The sequence below is a fragment of the Haematobia irritans genome, chromosome 4 (genome assembly GCF_050003625.1).
Source record: "Haematobia irritans isolate KBUSLIRL chromosome 4, ASM5000362v1, whole genome shotgun sequence".
Taxonomy (NCBI): domain Eukaryota; kingdom Metazoa; phylum Arthropoda; class Insecta; order Diptera; family Muscidae; genus Haematobia; species Haematobia irritans.
The window spans coordinates 56,154,928-56,176,053 of record NC_134400.1 but is presented as its reverse complement, the minus strand read 5'-3'; the positions used below and the strand labels follow the sequence as shown (position 1 = coordinate 56,176,053).

General features: G+C 32.9%; 1 protein-coding gene across 5 annotated transcripts in view; it reads right to left on the bottom strand.

The window, feature by feature from the left end:
* Positions 1 to 21,126, bottom strand: part of mub (poly(rC)-binding protein mub) — a 313,447-nt gene that overhangs the window by 23,871 nt on the left and 268,450 nt on the right. For all 5 annotated transcript variants that reach the window (XM_075305125.1, XM_075305127.1, XM_075305128.1 and 2 more), the window contains 2 exons: positions 9,329 to 9,413; positions 8,958 to 9,225 (listed from right to left, as the gene is read on the bottom strand). In XM_075305125.1, the coding sequence (XP_075161240.1) occupies positions 8,958 to 9,225; positions 9,329 to 9,413 (353 nt within the window). The remainder of the gene's footprint in view (positions 1 to 8,957; positions 9,226 to 9,328; positions 9,414 to 21,126) is intronic.

The window sequence follows — 21,126 nt, the reverse complement described above, 5'->3', positions numbered from 1 at the left end:
TGTTTTCTTAATATTCTCTGGAAGAATTTTATTTGAGCGTAAAGCGAGTTTTTTAAAGACAAAACACAAATTAGGTTTTCTACGGAGAAAGGAAACAAATATTTTCGTATTTTAAAACGATATTAAGCATAAAGTTGAATATATTCAATCACAGACAAAAATTTAACAACTATGCTGATAAGAGTAAAGTAATCACTGTCTGCCAAAATAATATTGTCGGTAATTTTCAAAACCTCAAAGTCAATGATTTTGACGCAATATGCATAAAAATAAGAAAATCGCTACTTGTTTCTATGACAAGCACATCATAGAAATAGCACCTGTTTCTACTTGTAATGAACTATTTTATTTTTTAACCTCCCAAAGTTAGTGTTTATTTGATGGCATAGAAAAATAAAAATGTATTCGAAATAATGACTACAGTATTGGATTTTCTCATGATAATGTTCCGTTTATTAGACTGCTACTTGCAATTATAAGACAGATTGGAAGCTTTATCTAAATCCGAAGATTTTTATTCGCATTTTAGAAACAACTATTAAATGGTAGACAATTAAATGCACCAAATTAACCAAACAAGAGCATTTTTAATCCGACATGGTCAAAATTAGGAGTTTAGTATACCTTACATACCGCTATTACATTTTATTTTTTGTCCGTTTGTCTAAATTTTCATACTCAATATATTTATGTATATATCTCTTGAGATATTCCGATAACCGCAAATCCCAAATTTCGCATAAAATCTGGAATAGGATTAATGTCGGTCCATCAGTCATCTTATAGCCTTAACTGCAGTTTTAAATTAGTTTAGCAGGAGTTTGAAATAGTATTTAAGGACTACACATTTTCACCTTAACCATAAGACCAAGGTTAGGTGGCAGCCCGATGTATCAGGCTCACTTAGACTATTCAGTGTAATACCACATTGGTGAACTTCTCTCTTATCACTGACAAGGGACCTCCTTTTTATAGCCGAGTCCGAACGGCGTTCCACATTGCAGTGAAACCACTTAGAGAAGTTTTGAAACCCTCAGAAATGTCATCAGCATTACTGAGGTGGACTGAATAGTCTAAGTGAGCCTGAATCTTAATCGGGCTGCCACTTTAACCTAACCTAACCTACTGAGGTGGGATAATCCACCGCTGAAAAACTTTTTGGTGTTCGGTCGAAGCAGGAATCGAACCCACGACCTTGTGTATACAAGGCGGGCATGCTAACCATTGCACCACGGTGGCTCCCAACCATAAGACCAAGAAACTTATGATTCGCTTCTTTTTAATTTAATTTAGCTGGCATTTAGAATAGTGTTGTAAGGCTTATAAACTATTCTAGATTGCAAATCGTTTATCTAAAATTTCGTTCTGAAGGACAGTATTTTTTCTTCGAGTGTGATACATTTGTACAATATGAAAAATTATTTGATCCTAGATTGCATAATACTCGTTTGTATAGATGTGCTTAAAAAGTAGTGTCGTTGAACAAACTTCCAAATTTTACTTTCTGTACAATTTACAGTGTTGTCAGCCAGATAAGCTAAAATCGTAAAATATTTTTGTTTGTTTGTGCCTCTAATAAATTTATACTATATTAGGGATGAATTAGTGTGCCCATGATTTAAGTATAAATAGAATAGCAAGATACTTAATTATATAACTAGACTCAGCTATCAAATGGTAGTTTTCAGGGCATACGATAAAAATATAAGAGTCGTAAGTCTTGTCACTGAATTGTCCCGTAATGATTAGGAATACCCTTGTTTGATATGAATCCCCCGGATGAATAAACAAAGATATAAAATTTAAAAATAAAAATTTAATATATGGCAAATTCCACATCAGCTGAGAATTTTTATTTGGAATTTTTATTATTTTATTGTTCCCAACTGTGCTCCTCTACAATTCAAACAGTTTTAATTTATAGCGAAAACTGCTTAGAAAAATGGATTTTTATATTTCACCTCAAAAGAGCTTATTGTGAAGTGGGAATAAAGTGCATCCTCATAATAGCATTTTTGGATGTACATTGGAAGCAGCTGTATCTCAATAGTAGCTGTATAGAAATAGTCATATTCAAGACGCATCAAATCTTGAAAACGTCATTTCTAGAATTATGGCAACACTGAGGTTTAATCCTCTTTTATTTTTATTTTTAATTTAAATTAATTATAAATTTTTACAATAACACTACCTACCTATGAAGATCTAAATATATATAGGAAATTATTGATTTCATGGTGACATGAATTAATTAGACAAATAGCATAGTAGACGATGACAAATTCTCATTTATATTTCCGCATAAAATAATAACAACAAAAATAATTCCAAGGACACACTAGTCACATGTTCTACCTCTTATTTTATATTTAATATGCATTCAAATCAAAAACAGGATTTTTTATTTATGGGTCATCAAGTGGGAGGGGTTTGAATTCTAAAAAAGAGTTGATTTTTGGGATATAGTAAAGGATTTAACGTCGCATTTCATCTCCATTACCATACAAATATCGTGGTGGCAGTAGAATCCCTTTTCTCCTTCTTGTTCTTTCTTCCATCCGAACAGTTTAAAAAGGTGGCTATAAGTAATACTTAAAACTAACCAATAGTACAATCAAATATACATTATAGTTTTCAAATTTAACGATTTAACAATTATATATGTAAATATTCATTAATCAAAGTAAAATTTCCCAAATTGGTGATTTGTACAATACACCATGGTATGTGCAAAAGGGAATATCTCTGAAATTCGTAATAATTGCATTACAAAAAAAAAGAAACAACAATGAAAAGGTATGGTGGCATCATGGTGAGTTGGGGGGTTAAGAGTGAGGGATATAAAAGTTGGATGGAAATGTCTAGAACATCGCATCGAAGCGTGCCTATAACATAAAAAATGGTTTTTGGGTAGGTTTCATTTGGCCAAAGAGGTTGGTAGATATGATCTCTTCTTTTTGTGAATATCAAAAAATCTTTATAATACATTATTGCAATTTGCACATAGTAGTTGTTATAGTTGGCTTATGGTTTGCTTTAAAATAAAAGATAGTTGAGTTGATTTTTGTTTTATTTTTATATGAACGCTTATTACTACAGAAGGTGATACAAAAAAGATTTTTCTTCATTAAAAAACTGTAAGAACAAACAAAGATCCTCCTCTCCTTATGAAGCATTTATTGATGCTGCCTTATCAGCATCAGCATCTTGATAATTATTTCATATCTCGAATACAAAACAAATTAGTCCATTTGTTTGTTTTTCATTTGAATTCAAATCAATTCAATTCGACAAAATGTTTACTACACTTAAAACAATTATTATGAATTAGTTAGATAGCCATACAATAATTATATACAACAGAAAATAAAACAACAAAAAATCAATAATATTTATTTATGTACAATGGGTTAAGACAAACAGAAACGTTTTACATGACGGCAGAACGAACACACTCATACGCACACACATAAATGAATAAAAACGTTAATTCCAGGAAGAGAAAAGCAAACAATGGCAATGAGTCCACAGCAGTGTTAATAAATTTACTGCCAAAGACGATTTAGGTAAGAACATTTCCTAGTTCTATGTAAGAGCATACAATGTATATATTGCAACATTTTCTTATAAAATGCTAATGTACACAAAACAAAATGCAGTCACAATTTTAGTTGTATGTAAAAACAATTATTTAAAAATATTTTAATTAATTTAGCCTTCAAAAAATCATATTAACAGGTATATAACTATTAAAAATCGTTTCTCTAACACATGTCCCTAACATACTTTGCAGAAAGCACATATATTTTTATACATTGCCGAAACTTTATGATGTTTGATTTATGTGAACATATCAAAACAAGGTTGTGTTCTTACTGAAATTATAAACTATTTGATGCAAGTCAAGTAGTATAAATATTATAAAAACAAATATAAACTATTGAATACTTAATTTGATTATATATCATCTGGTGCATCAACAATATTAAAATTGTGAAAAAGAAAATCAAAGAGAATTTAGAATTTCCGAATATATCAAACGAAATTTGTGAAGGCTCCTCTTCTTTTGAAAGTTTATGGGTTTCTAGTGAGTCCACGGACTGATCTATAGGCGTTGAAATTTGGTCACCTCGGGTGCATGACATTTTTCTTTGTTGGATAGAACTTGTAAAGCAAAAAAGAGGTATTGCCGAGTGCTTGTTCTTTCTTAACTACATTCCCTACAAAATTCTACGCATTTAAGGAGAAAAAGTTTTGAACTCCATAATTTGGAATTGTTAATTTGAATGCCTTAATTTAATAAATTTTATTTACCTATTTTCTAGCTATTTTCTGCTACACATTTCCATTGATCGACCTATTTTTGTCGCCAATATTCGGCAACACTTCTACCTCTTTATCTCACTCTCTCTCTCTCTCTCTGTTTATGTTTATAACAGTGGTTATCTCTACACCCTCAAAAAAAATCGCTTCTCTAACATATGTTCCAAATATATTTTGCAGGAAGCACATATAAAGGGTGATTCTTTTGAGGTTAGGATTTTCATGCATTAGTATTTGACAGATCACGTGGGATTTCAGACATGGTGTCAAAGAGAAAGATGCTCAGTATGCTTTGACATTTCATCATGAATAGACTTACTAACGAGCCACAACGTCGAATTTTCAGTGAATGGGCCCTAGAAAAGTTGGCAGAAAATCCGCTTTTTTATCGACAAATTTTGTTCAGCGATGAGGCTCATTTCTGGTTGAATGGCTACGTAAATAAGCAAAATTGCCGCATTTGGAGTGAAGAGCAACCAGAAGCCGTTCAAGAACTGCCCATGCATCCCGAAAAATGCACTGTTTGGTGTGGTTTGTACGCTGGTGGAATCATTGGACCGTATTTTTTCAAAGATGCTGTTGGACGCAACGTTACGGTGAATGGCGATCGCTATCGTTCGATGCTAACAAACTTTTTGTTGCCAAAAATGGAAGAACTGAACTTGGTTGACATGTGGTTTCAACAAGATGGCGCTACATGCCACACAGCTCGCGATTCTATGGCCATTTTGAGGGAAAACTTCGGAGAACAATTCATCTCAAGAAATGGACCGGTAAGTTGGCCACCAAGATCATGCGATTTGACGCCTTTAGACTATTTTTTGTGGGGCTACGTCAAGTCTAAAGTCTACAGAAATAAGCCAGCAACTATTCCAGCTTTGGAAGACAACATTTCCGAAGAAATTCGGGCTATTCCGGCCGAAATGCTCGAAAAAGTTGCCCAAAATTGGACTTTCCGAATGGACCACCTAAGACGCAGCCGCGGTCAACATTTAAATGAAATTATCTTCAAAAAGTAAATGTCATGGACCAATCTAACGTTTCAAATAAAGAACCGATGAGGTTTTGCAAATTTTATGCGTTTTTTTAAAAAAAAAAGTTATCAAGCTCTTAACAAATCACCCTTTATTATTGCATATTGCCGAAACATTATTATGTTTGTTTTATGTGGACATATTATATGTTTGGAAGCATTTTGAGCCCAAAAATATTATATGCTTGGAAGAATTTTCTCCCCAAGAAGATTGTGGTCATTCCCTCACATAATTTTCACTTCCACGAAATTTTTAGTTCTTGACAACTGTTTCTGATGTAATACAAATAATGTTGCAGAAATTATTCAATTTTGTAATTTTTTAAAATTTTACCTTTCGCCTGGACAGAGAATCGAACCGGGAACCATGCAATTTGTAAGCCAACACACTACCACTGGGCTACGTAGCTGTTATAGTCACCAATAGACAATTATCGTTATAAGTTACATTTATATAGCATAGTTTGCAGCGCCCACGAACCCATGCAAACATAACATTATTTAACAGAAACATACATTCGTTGGCCACGTGGAGGAGTGGTTAGCATACGTTCCGATTTCTTTTAACGAACCAATAAAAAATTGTGCCCATAATGCCAAAATGATAAACAAAACGCATGTCCACACATACAAAAAATGCTGCTCTCAAGACGAAAACACACGTTGTTTTTTTTTCAAATGTCTATTCTCTTGGTTCCGAATGTCTATTCTCTTTACTCCGAATACTCATTCTAATATTCAAATTAAATAATATTTAGACTTAAGCATATTAAATTTTTGGCCCTATCATAAAACAGTTTTTCGAAACAATATATAAGCGGTTTCACAGAAATTGCTCTCTTCTCCTTCTCTCGCTGTGTTATGTTGATATCTTTCGTCAACCCTCCCGGTTTCCATCTCTATTTCTTTCTCTATACTCTCTCTCCCTGTCGCTCTCTGAATAAAATATCACAACATATATATGTTTACTCGAAATTTGTAAATTTATATATGTTTACATTCACACATATTATTTTTATAAAACATTCATGCCCCAAACATAATAGATTCTAACATATTAACATATGTGTCCCAAACATTTAGTGTTACTTTAGGAACATTACATGTTTGCACCTAAATATATTGTGTTTAAAAATTGTGCCCGAAACAAATTTTGTTTATATCGGAACATATGAAAAACATATTTTTCATATTTTTGATGCCAGGAAGAAAAGAAAACAGACGTTTTGTTTTCCAAATGCTGATATGCACCGCTGTTCTTACCCATAGAAAATCCAATGCTATATATGCTAACGAAATTTTTGATAGCGTAAAATTTCGCTTTCGCAAGCTTGTATGCACTTCTAATGAAATTGTTTGCTCATAACAGGGTTGTCAACTGCATATATGGGAGATGTGTTGACAACTCATGGCAGCAACAGATTTATTGTTTTCGTTGTGCGTTTAAAGTTTTAATAATTCATGAGCAAAAACTTAATTGGTGTGTAAAAAATGCACAATTTATTTGAGGAATATTTCGAACAAATACCGCTAATTTTAATTAGCTATTAGCTGGTCTATAATTATGATTTTCTACAAGCTTTATACAAACCAGACTTAATAGTTTGTTGCTACCGAAAAGTTCACACTGTCTACATAGAAAAACAAGTAAGGAATGTCTAAAGTCGGGCGGGGCCGACTATATTATACCCTGCACCACTTTGTAGATCTAAATTTTCGATACCATATCACATCCGTCAAATGTGTTGGGGGCTGTGTATAAAGGTTTGTCCCAAATACATACATTTAAATATCACTCGATTTGGACAGAATTTGATAGACTTTTACAAAATCTATAGGCTCAAAATTTAAGTTGGCTAATGCACTAGGGTGGAACACAATTTTAGTAAAAAAATATGGGAAACATTTAAATCTAAGCAATTTTAAGGAAACTTCGCAAAAGTTTATTTATGATTTATCGCTCGATATATATGTATTAGAAGTTTAGGAAAATTAGAGTCATTTTTACAACTTTTCGACTAAGCAGTGGCGATTTAACAAGGAAAATGTTGGTATTTTGACCATTTTTATCGAAATCAGAAAAACATATATATGGGAGCTATATCTAAATCTGAACCGATGTCAACCAAATTTGGCACACATAGCTACAATGCTAATTCTACTCCCTGTGCAAAATTTCAACTAAATCGAAGCAAAAAATTGGCCTCCGTGGGCAAATGAGTGTAAATCGGGCGAAAGCTATATATGGGAGCTATATCTAAATCTGAACCGATTTGGCTGATATTTTGCAAGTTTTTCGAGACTCATAAAATATTCGGATGTACGGAATATGAGGAAGATCGGTTGATATACACGCCAATTACGACCAGATCAGTGAAAAATATATATGGCAGCTATAACTAAATCTGAACCGATTTTTTCCAAAATCAATAGGGATCGTCTTTCAGCCGAAACAGGACCCTATACCAAATTTTAGGACAATCGGACTAAAACTGCGAGCTGTACTTTGCACACAAAAATACACCAACAGACAGACGGACATCGCTAAATCGACTCAGAATTTAATTCTAAGCCGATCCGTATACTAAAAGGTTGGTCTATGATTACTCCTTCTTGGCGTTACATACAAATGCACAAACTTATTATACCCTGTACCACAGTAGTGGTGAAGGGTATAAAAAATGTTGGTCCAATCACGAAATTAATTGATCCACTTAATTTTTTATTTGAAATTTCTTTAATCACTGAATTAATTGAACATTAGAAATACATGTATTTACCTAATAAATAAATAAATTAATAAACAGATTCTTCCCCACTTTTTTCGTTAACATTTTTTTAATTAATTTTTTATTTCATCATTTAAATCAAATCGAATTTATTTTGGAATAAAATTATATTTTCAATTGGAAATATATTTTTATTTAATTAAATAAATAATATATTGATTAAAAACATTTTAATTTATAAAAAAAACTATTTTTATATTTTATTTCATTAATTTCACGTTAAAAATAATAAAATGTAGCTTAAATTAAATAATTTAATCAAGTTAAAATTATGAAATCAAGATTTTCAATTAACTCAACAAAATTCCTAATAGACTCATGGCTATTTTTATTTGGCTCCGTGAGGCTTTATGTGGCTGTTATCAAAAAGTAAATTGGGGATATATTTTTTTTAATTGATTAGCTAACCAGCTTCATAAAAATGAGGATCAAACTGATAAAAAAAATTGGATCAAATTCCAATACAAATTTCCCCTTTTTGATAAAAATCCTCGTTTTTTTGCCTAGTTCTTTTCCCTGATGTGTTCAAAGGGTCATTTTGTCGTTCAGGTTTCAAAATTAAGCTACTGGATGAATTTTACTTGGGAATCTGAAAATTATTTTAAATCCCTTAAATATATTTTTCATCATCTTTAAGAATTAAAAAAAATTAACACTACCATGTTTGCTTTTCCCTCTTAAGGTGGGTACTATGTTTGGTTTTCGCGCCGAAAATTATCTTGGTGGAAAAGCCGAGCATAGTACCAGCCTATACCAACACATTAATTAACATTAACAAAACAATTAAAAGAAATAAAGTTTGTGGTACTTACCTCATATTGATTAAGTATTGTGCCAGAGCCACAGAATCTGGATTGCCACTGATGGTAATGGTCCGATCGGTGTTGCCGCCTTCACGTTCTTCACAATTCGAAATGCGTATCATTGCACCAGAGATTTGACGAATTTCGGCAATTTTAGTACCGCCTTTGCCAATAATGCAACCAATCAAATCATTTGAAACGGTCATCTCGTGTTGTTGCTGTTGAGCACGATTTGTATTTGCTGTACGCAATTGAGAACCAGCCAAGGCAGCCAAAGCTGCATTTGGAAAAAATAAAACAAAATATTTTTAGCAAAATGTCAAAGAGTTGAGGTATTTATTTCCGAACTCCCCCACTCTAAGGAAAGATGCAAAACTTACCTGTTGGATTGAGACCACCGGTATTGGCTGGTGCCATACCAGCCAGACCCAAAGCAGCCAAACTAGCCAATGGATTTTTAGCCACCTGTTCGACAAGAAGAAGAATAAGAAACCAATTTTTTGTTAACATTATTCATCGCAAAGAAAAAAAAAACTAAATAAAAAAACAACAACAATGAAAAACTGAAATAAAATCAATCAATCAATCAATAAAACGGAACATAGAAATGACAACAATAAACAGAGATATCATGATCCATAATAATAACGAAAAAATGCAAATTTCAATTTACAAAATGTACAGCATGAGAGAGTAGTATGATAGATTCCATTTGGTGGACCTAAAGATAAAGTGTTTATAATTTAAAAACAAATTTCAAAATGTGAGATAGGAATTATTTACATACTGTTTTAGTTTAATTATTTTATTTTTAATTATTTTTTAGTTAAATTTGTAGAAAGACAAAATTCGAATAAAATAGTTTTTTTTATTACAACTTTAATTAAAAAAACACACAATACATTAATTCAGTTAATGAAAACAAAACTCAAATTTTTTTTAATATTATGTTGGTTATTTCTGTGATAGAGGCATTTTTAATTGAAATTTAATTAAAAAAATTAGTTTCTGTGATCGTTAATTCGAGGAATAATTTTGAGATTCAATGCTACAAACACAATTAGTCAATACAACAATAAATTACATTAATTTAGTAATAATCAAATGTAAGGACATGGGATTTTGTGACGGAATATTCATCACTATAATTTGAAACGAGAAAGACGACTTTAGTATCGACCTTTATTATTTCTTCAAATGTTGAAAAATCGAAATTATGACTTTAGCAAAGGTGAACTTTTTGAAAATTAAAAAAAAGAAAAACGATTTTCGAAATTTTAAGTCATATTTTTTGACTATTTAACCAAAATGTCGACGCCTAATTGTATAGTCGACGTAAAGTGTATTTTAGTCTTTTGGAAAATGATAAATGTCACTTATACTAATTCAACCGTTATATCAATTTTTGTTTATTAATTGAAAAACAAGTAAGTAAAGTCTAAAGTCGGGCGGGGCCGACTATATTATACCCATCACCACTTTGTAGACCAACATTTTTCCTACCATCTCAACTCCTTCATGAAGGTTTATATTCCTTTATACAAATATTTATATCTTAACCGAATTGGAGATAATTTTTTGTACTTCAACAAAATCTCTAGAATTAAAATTTAAACGGCTAATTCCTTTGGATAAAGCACAATATTACTATAAAAATATAAGATACATTTAAATCTCAACCAATTTTGAGGAAACTTCGCAAAAGTGTATCTATGATTTTCGCCTCTGTGGGTATATGAGTCTAAATCGGTCGAAAGATATATTCGGGAGCTATATGTAAATCTGAACCGATTTAAACAAAATTTAGCAAGCGTAGTTAGAATGTTAATTCTTCTCCCTCTGCAAAATTTCACGTAAATCAGTGTAAAATTTTTGCCTCTGTGGTCATATTAGTCCAAATCGGACGAATGACATATATGGGATCTATATCTAAATCTGAACCGATTTCAACTAAATTTGGCACAATTAACTATACTATTAAACGTACTCTTTGTGCAATATTTCAAGCAAATCAGGACAAAACTCTGGCTTTTGAGGCCATATTGGTTCATAAATACGTGAATTATGATCACATCGGTGATAAATATATATGACAGCTATATCTAAATTTGAACCGATTTTTTCCAAAAACAATAGCGATTGTTTTTTACCCGAAGAAAGACGTCATGCCAAATTTGAGGACGATTGGACTTAAACTGGGACCTGTAAAGGGTGATACGGTCAAAATTTGGTCAATATAAACTTGACGTATTTCTTTCAATTTTGCATTTAAAAAACCTGAACACCCCTCATTTCGAAGGTGTGTGTGTGTGTAGAATGTTGCTCCTATTTTGATTTTGAAATCACTCTTCAGTTGTCAAAATGCCGTCCAAGCAAGAAGAGCAGCGTATCAAAATTTAGCTCGCGCATCGCGAAAATCCGAGCTACTCGCACACAAAGCTGGCAAAATCGCTAAAAGTTGCCAAATCAACCGTTACAAATATAATTAAAGTGTTTGGGGAACGTTTGTCGAAAGCCAGGAAGTCTGGATCGGGGGGAAATCGGTAACCGGAAGCCCCTGAGACGACAAAGAGAGTTGCCGGTAGTTTCAAGCGAAACCCTAAACTCTCTCTCTCCGAGATGCCGCAAATCAGCTGGGTGTATCGTCTACAACCGTGCATCGAGCCAAAAAAACGAGCCGGACTATCGACTTACAAGAAGGTAGTGACTCCAAATCGCGATGATAAACAAAATACGACGGCCAAAGCGCGATCCCGGAGGCTGTACACGACGATGCTGACGAAGTTTGACTGCGTGGTAATGGACGACGAAACCTACGTCCAAGCCGACTACAAGCAGCTTCCGGGACAGGAGTTTTATACGGCAAAAGGAAGGGGAAAGGTAGCAGATATTTTCAAGCACATAAAACTGTCAAAGTTCGCAAAGAAATATCTGGTTTGGCAAGCAATCTGTACCGGTGGCTTGAAAAGCAGCATTTTCATAGCTTCCGGGACTGTCAACCAAGAAATTTACGTGAAAGAATGTGTGAATAAACGTCTGCTGCCTTTCCTGAAGAAACACGGTTGTTCCGTACTGTTTTGGCCGGATTTGGCATCTTGCCATTACGGTAAAAAGGCCATGGAGTGAGAAATACTGGGCTATTGTCAAGCGGAACCTAAAGAAGACCAAAAAAACCGCTAAGGACGAGCAGCAGTTCAAGGCAAACTGGCTTTCTGCGGCGAAGAAGGTGGACAAGGTGGCTGTACAAAATCTGATGACAGGTGTCAAGCGTGAGGCCCGGCAATTCGGATTTGGAAAAGCGAAAGCCTACTGAATATTTTTCCTGAATTTTATACTAATTGAACTTGAAAAAGAAATTTAATTTGATTTTTTAAATAAACGATTTCACCGATTTACACGCGTTTTCCCTTGACCAAATTTTGACCGTATCACCCTTTACTTTATGCACAAAATTACATATACAGGCAGACGGACAGACAGACGATGCCTTGAAATAGGCCATAGTCAAAATGACAAAGGATGGCATTAGTGTATCAAAAATAAGGATGACTTCCTAGGGTTAAAAAGTGCCTTCAAAGGTTAACTTTCCGACTTTTTGAAAAATGCAAAATTCGATTTTTCAACTTTTTTTACATTAAAAAGAAAAATACTTTGACACCTTCACACACATTTACAAAGTTCAATTTTTTCTACTTTTTTGCAAAGGTCAACATTACGAACACTATAAAATCAAGACTTGAAAAGTATTTGCAATTTTCAATTGAAACTTTTGCAAAGATAAATTGTTCAAATTTTTTAAATTAACAAAAACAGAAACACTTTCGGAAAAGTTGACTTTACGGTTTAAAAAACTTAGTGAATGGCACAGATCAGCTAAAACACTGTGACGAAACCTCTGCTTGACAAGGTATTTGAAATAATGCTTTATAATAGAAAAGTTGGTAGATTATTCCGACTTCTGAGAAAAAGACATTACGTAAAGTTCAACAACAAATTACAATTAGCAGTAGTTTATCATGATGAAGTTTTTAAATGTTCGAAATATTTTCTGCACTGAAAAAAAAATATATATTTTTTTTTCTTCAATCACGATACTAATTTTTTAATTGAAATTTCTTCAATCACAGAAATAATAGTATCAATTACCAATGTCAATTAAAACATCAATTGATACTATTAATTTTTGTGATTGAGTTTTCTTTTAATTAAGAAATTGGTTAAAACAAATCAATTTTTAATGAATATTTTTTAAAAATCAATTAAAATTTTAATTAGAAAGTTTTGATGATAACTTATTCTGTTTAACGTATAGTAGTGCGACACTCCCTTGGAATTTGAAGACCAAGCTTTCGCAAAATTGTTTGTCCATCGATCTTTGAGTAATGTAAATACAGTAATACATCTCAAATTTTGGCACTCTGAAAACCGGACACCTCTCAAAAGTGGAAAATTTTCATGATAGTATTACCACACTTCAATTAACTTCCTGAATGTGGAAATTATTTATGCGACCGTGGGTGTCCACTTCTGAGAGGTTTCACTGTATCCTCGTTTCTCAGGAAGACTTTTCCTTTTTAGAGGGACGAAATTTTAGACAAAGTTCTGTTTTGACACAAACAACTTTTCAAATGAAAGAGATTTCCTTTCATCCTTATTTAACACATAAAGTATATACTTTACAAGGGAAATTGCATTTGTCTAACATTTCGTTCGGGAGGAAAGCATTTTTTATTTGGGTTACAAACCACACTCCATTACTCGAAGACAGTACTCCAAATTTGTTATCTAAAACTGATTTCGCCGCAGTATAAATTACTTTACCCCAGAGTGTTGCACCAGAGATACCCTCTATCCAATTGTTATCCACATCCTAAGAAGTTCTTTTGAACAAGCCCTAGATATTTTCGTATTTTAGCAGTTTTAAGTGATAAATTACATTTTAATAAAAAAAAATTAAAGAAAACTAAAAAAGAAATAATGAAAATAAAATTAAAAACTTCAACTAAGCGGTGCTGTTTGGATTTTTCATTTCCATGCAAGTTCTGTGAAAGAGCTTGGCAAATGAAAAGAATTATCAATTTTTTCTTAAGGTAAATCCCCCCTACAATGGTATTTAATAAGTAAAATCCACAGCGGATGAGACTTGAACTTGTCTTATTTATTTCTTATTCAAAATTGTAATTATAACAAACGACACTGGGTCCATGTCAAAGAAATGTATAAAAGAACATATCGGAAAATAGTTAGAATGATATCGCCTGGGAAAAAGTTATTTCTGGACAGGGAACATGTAACATGTTCTTCGCAACCCTGTTATTTTCTCGGAAATCCAAATTTGCATTACTTCCGGATCACAAGATGGGGATCCAAACTAGTTTTTGGAAGATTATTTTCCGCTGGGTTTATATGCATTTACAACAACATTTAAAGTTGTTGAGAGTTTAATTCGATTCCATATGTTACTGAATAATGTTTTTTTCAATGCCTACAAAAGTCACAATTACATATTTATGGGCAGAGAGTGCATCAATAATAAATTCGACTATTTCATGAAGTCAAAATGTTATCATTTAGAGAGCTATCTTGTAATGGGTTGATAAAGGGGTTGAATTTTAAAAACAAGTAGCATACTTTCAGGCAGATACACGATGTCATTGGATAATTATAAAGTTTCCATTACTTTGTCATTTCAATTAAAAACATTGCTTTTATTTCTTGTCAGGCCTTATATCCATAATTTTAATGAATGTTTGAGTTACAAAACAGCTATAAACAAACAGATAAAGAGCACACAAATATAAAAATTATCTTATGGCATAAAAGAACTAAAGGTAAATTTTAATAGACTTTATTTCCGAGCAAAAAAATTTAGAAGTTCTTCCAAAGGCACAACTACAAAAGCACTTCCAGAAGATGCAATCCCAATGATGTTCTTTATTTCAACTTCCCCGGAAGATATTTTAATTCAAATTTGTATAACATGTTTTTTTCATACTTTTAATGGATAATTTTAACTTTTTTTGTTTTGAATAGATTGCAAACAGAGCAAGAATTCATAAAATGGTACAAATCATTTAAAGTTTGTCGCAAAAAAATGCTAAATTCAATCTGAAAAAATTGTGAATTTTTGAAAATATTTGAGGTCAAACGTTTCCGACAAGCGTTAGAATCCATTAAAAATTATAAAAATTATTTATTTGACAAAATATCACAAAATTTTTTAATTTACATCCAAAACATTGAATTCGGATCACACCTAAAGAAGTTATGTAAATTCAGTGCAACGGCTGTCGAAATGGAGGACTTCCGTCCTATGACAAGCCCATGTTAAGTTCATCGCTTCCGCGTCAATTTTGCACAACTTCCGGATCCAAAAACAACATTTTCATTACTTTTTTGGCGACGTTTTTTTGTTGGGTTACTATATTTTGACGCTTTCGACATTAACCCCCATTTTTATAAAGCTCCATTAGTGCTACGTTAGCTAACGAACTTTTAAACCGTATTATGGACATAGGAACTTAACTGCTGAAAATTGTTCAGTTAAAGTTAACCGGAGAGAAGATATTTGTAATTTACTTCCTGTTAACTGGCAGTTAAAGCCTAACGGAGCTACTTGAAAATGACCGGAATGGATCCTAACTGCATGGAGATTTCCATTGCAAATAATTCCAACATGTTTTGCAAACTATAAATGAGTTTTTTTTTGGGTTTAGGATTCATAATATTATCAATCAGCAATAACTATGGTATGGCACTATCATTTTGGCAGAAGGATAATGAGATTTTCCCTAGCCGTAACATAAGGCGAAAACATTTTTGCCGAAACGAAATCACCCTTATGGGATATGGCGCTTTAAGTTGTTATTTAGTTAAGGACACAAAGAGGCCACAAGAGTTTATATAGTATTCCATTTAGTGACATAAAAGCATCACTGGTTGTGAAAGTAGACAATTTGCCATAACCTTAAAATAGGAGTTTGAAAAACATTTGAATTCACATCTCTTCAAGCGTTACGAATGAGAATGATTAAAAAAAAAATAACAAGTATGTCATTTTGTGCCACAAATGTATCAGTAATATCAGTAAGACTGTATTAGAGTTTGAGTAACACTTGAATTGACACGTCTCTTGAATTCTACTCTTTGAAAATGTATTAGCAAAGCATAAAAATCGAAAATAATCAATTTTTCATATTTTAAAGATGTATTTTAACTTTGAAAATATGTTACAATAATAATCTTATTTGATTCATGCAAATGTTAGTCAGAATATTCAAGTAAAGAAAAAAGTTTCCCTATTTCAAATAAAGTATTCAAAGGTGAACTTTTTTTTTAAGCTATAAACACTTTATCATTAATTTTTCGTGACCAAATATTTTTAATGAATTTGTTTTTTGTATGAGAATGAGGAGAAAATATGAAAAACATAAAACTGAACGTAACAAGAACAACAAAAACTTAATATTTTTCTAACAAAAATAATATAAATTATAGACTGGATTCAATTAGAATAGTTTGAGTAGTGTGATGCTTGAGTGTTTGTGAGCTGTAGTATGTTTTCGTGTGTTACTAGCTTGGATCGCAAAAGAGTCGGGGCCAAATAAACATACGAATAAACAGACATCGAATATATTAAAAAAAAAAAACAAAGTGACAAAAATATTATGCAGAGTATACGAATATTATGGGTACATCAATTATATATAAACAAAAATTTTGAGTTTGAGGAGAGAGGGGTAAATAGTTAGAACTTGAAGAGAAAAGGGCAAAAGAACAAGCTAAAAATAATAGATACATTAACGAGTAGTAGGATAGATAGCTCCAGAATGAACAGAGAATGAGAAATAGACAAATTATAGGGGTATATCAGGGGCCAGTTTCATTTTACACCAATTACCTACAGCATTACTAAAATAGGGTGGGGGAAAGGGGCAAATATCACATTTCATATGTTGAAAATGTCAACTATTGTGAATTTTTTCAAAGTAGTTACAACATGCAGCCGAAAAGGTTTTAATACAATAAAAATAAGGAAGAGACACGCAAAAGGCAAATCGATAGTTCTAAAGCTTGCTTAGGATAGATGATAGGGATGGTTGATAATTATATAACATACATATTTGTACAAGGAAATAATGTCGAAATTCTATAGAAATCATAAAATATTCAAAGTTCTAAGTATTCGATACCATAAAATGGAAGTTTTGTTAAGATGGTAAAAACTAAAGCACATATGTAGGCGCCTTGAAAATCCTATAATCCTATGGATTTTAATTAGAATCAAAAAGAAACTATTTCTTAAGTTCCGGCCTTTATCAAGCACACAAATCTGGCTGATATTTTTCGACGGTAAGAAATTTGAGAGCCACTTCATGGCATTAGAGACAAATAGCGCTTAAATTTTTCAATCAAAACTATTTGCCTTAATCAGGACCTCAGTTATTATTTTTTCTGAATCGTAGGTCATAGAAGGATAGGAAAAAAGTTGTTGTCTTTTACCCCGTTGCCATATTCTCTTCATTGGGGCAAACACATTCCTCCTAGACCCTAGTGTGTTAATGCTCCATACGGGTCACTTTTGTGAAAGATTTTCCTTTTTTCCAATTATGATACGTAGTATGAGCAACTCTTTGATTAATTCTTTTTATATTGCAATATATTTTTCTGATATGATCAGTGCGTTAAAACTTAAAGGAGTAGAGAGACGTTTATTCCCCTGAACTGTCAATCTCTAGGAGAGATTCGGGATCAGCGTTACCATTAAGATATTCGAAAAAGTGGTCCAAAGTGTTACTAATTTTCAAATTAGATCTACATAAATCCAAGAATCATTTTATCTCAATTTCATCGAATATAATTCCTTGAACTTAACAGTTAAAGGTCAGGATCGCTTTGACGGTTACTTTATAAAAACAGTTCAATATAAAGCAGATAAATTAGCACAATTGATGTGCATTTTCTTGTTCCTCTAGATTTCGGCAAGACTTTACAATAATATGTTTGTTTTCATTTATAAATTTGATTATTTAAGGAAAAGTAATCACGAAAATAAAATGATTTTCAACTCGAAAACCGAACATAGTACCCACCTTAATGCGGGAGGGAAACGGGTTTACCTACAACAGAACATTTTCTTAGCATATTTGCAGGCGTCACAATTTCAAAAAAAAATTGAATTCACAATTATATCGAAAAACAAAATACATGGACCCAAACTTGGTGCTGTTTGGCTGATGAAGAACAATATTATACGAATGCCTATGTTAAGTTAGGTTAAAGTGGCAGTCCGATTAAGTTTCAGGCTAACTTAGGCTAGTCAGTCCATTGTGATACCACATTAACTAAAAGTACCTATTACATATGGGCACTTCTAGTTTTAACCGCTGAACCTTCTCGATTTTTTTTTCTGTTGAACCAACCAGATTTATCCAAAAACATTAGCAGACTGCTTACGTTAACGTTTTCCAGGTCCGTCAGTAATCTAAAGGTATATGCCCATAAAATTTGCTTACGCCTTATGCTTAGTACTAAGTTCGTTTCTGCGAAAAACGAATATCTTCATCTATCTATGTAAATAGGGTCTCAAAACCTAGGGATGTTAACTTATTTATGCGAAATAATATGCCTGCCTATTTTTTCGTGCGAAAAAAATGCAGGGTTGTATAAATATGTGCCTGAAAATACTCAAAACAAATATTTCGCATTTATTCGGCGCTAACGTTTTTATATAGAGTATAACAGTTTTTTGTGCGAAAACGTGATGTTAGTACTAGGCTTTTCACAATTTGCAGGACACTCACACAAGAGGTGTTTAATTGATTCCTTTTCCTCCGCATCACGACAGCCCATACAATAGTCATTATCACGCCATTCGCTCCAATAGTTTTTACAAAATCGCCTATCAGGCAGCGACCCGTTATAGCAGATATCAGGAGTGAGATCTGACGTCTTGAGAACATATCTAGTGTGCGGTCTAAGTTTAAATGGGGCCATATTTGCTTGGTGTTGTTATAACTCTTGCAATTCTCCCATCGAACATTTGCCATCATAACAGCCTTTTCACGCAGTAACAGCTTGCAGGTAGCCAGAGACAGACCAACAGATTCTAGTTCCCCTGGAATATGTAAGGTAGTTCCTAGCCTTGCTCACTCATCTGCTTCGCAGTTCCCCGGTATGTTCCTATGACCAGGCACCCATATTAGGTGAATATTGTACTGCTCAGCCATCTCGTTGAGAGATTTGCGGCAGTCGATGGCCGTTTTCGAGTTAAGGAACACAGAGTCCAAGGATTTTATTGCAGGTTGACTGTCTGAGTATATATTAATGCCAACATTTTTTGGAACATTACTTCTCAGCCAATTCGCTACCTCTCTTATTGCTAATATTTCACCGTAAAAAACACTACAGTGATTAGGTAATATTTACGCTATTCGATGTTCCAGATCTTTAGAATATACTCCGAAACTCACTTGTCCATCCAATTTGGAGCCATCAGTGTAGAAATCTTTATATCTTTTATTCCCCGGGGTCTGTGTACACCACGCCTCACTGTTGGGATTCAAACTTTTTGTCGAAAATTGGTTTCGCCAGAGTGTAATCCACTACGTTATGCACATCTGGCATTCTTTTGAGGACCGAACTGTGACCGTAACTTTTTTCCGAGCACAGCGATAGCTCGCGCAATCTCACAGTCGTTGTTGCAGCTGACTGTTTGGCCAAAATGTCTAAAGTCAATAGATGCAGCATGACATTAAGGGAATTTGTTCCTGTCTTACTGAATGCGCCTGAGATACACGCCATACGCTGAACTTTGTCTAAACTTGTGGGCTGCTGAAGTGTATAGCCAATTCACAATTTTCGGTTTTAGTCCCCACTTTTTTCGTATTGCCTTTTTGCACGAGTACAATTCTCCGCGGCTTTTCTCGCCCTTTCTTCAATATTAAGTTTAAAGTTCAGCTTCCTGTCCATATAAATGTCTATATTTCACACTTTTTTCTTTTAAGAAGAACTAGTGCCACCATTTGAGTTATTTTTTGGAAATTTTCTTGGTATCAATCGAACAAAACCTTTCTTATTTGAGGCATTATAACATTTCTGATGATAATCATGATTCATAGGTGATCCGAATATCGGAACATAGGTTGTTCATGGAGTTCAATCGATCTTCTACCAAAAAACACTATAGAACACGTTACTAAAATTGGATAGGCATTTGAAAGCAACAAAAACGTGGACAGATAAACGGGTCGCTAGTGGACCGAGAATGAAGCCGCACAGCTGCTGACTAATTATTGGCTGCGATCGAATAGGATCTAGGGAACATTGATAAAAAATTGCGATAATATCTGCACATACCCAGCAAAAACTCTCATTACCCAGTAATCTTGTAGGTAAGCCTATTTAAAAATTAATAACCACTTATCAATTGGCATCGCTTCGTATTACATTTACATACGCATGTCCTAGAAGGAAAGTACTTCTCCCCATGCATACTTTCGGCCATAAAATAAGTAGTGCATTTAAAGCATATAATCACCTAATATGTAATGACTTATTCGTAGATACACCAAAGCTTGCAAAATAGTCACTTATTGTCTCAGGCAACCAAATCTCGAAAATATTGATTTCTATCGCCGATTACAATGGATCAAAATATGGCGAGTGATGCTGTAATAGAAGAACTACTTCAATAGAAACGAATATTGTATAAACAAAAAATCTAATAAATAATCTAAATAAGATGCAAATTAATTTCACACTTAAAATAGAAATGAATGTGGGTTGTTTAAGGGAGTTGGATTCGTGAATTACGTTATAATATATCCAATAGCCAATTCACATAAGGTTCAAAATCTACTAAAAGTGGATTTTAAGTCTCTTTTTTATAAGGCAAATGGCATTTGAAATTTAGTTTAAGCGCATTTAGGAAGTGTAATGTGAATGAGGTATAAGAAAGCATTTATTTAAAACGTAATATGACAATGTCATTAAACACAATTATTATGAAATATTTGTGATAAAAATTTCTTAACGGAAAAATATAAGTGTTCGATTATGTGAATAATTATACCTAATGGTACCATCATTTATTCTATTTTATTAATTCGTTAACTACAACTGCATAAAATTTGAGAATAACAATTCGAAAATTACCGAGAAGTATTTATTTTTGTCA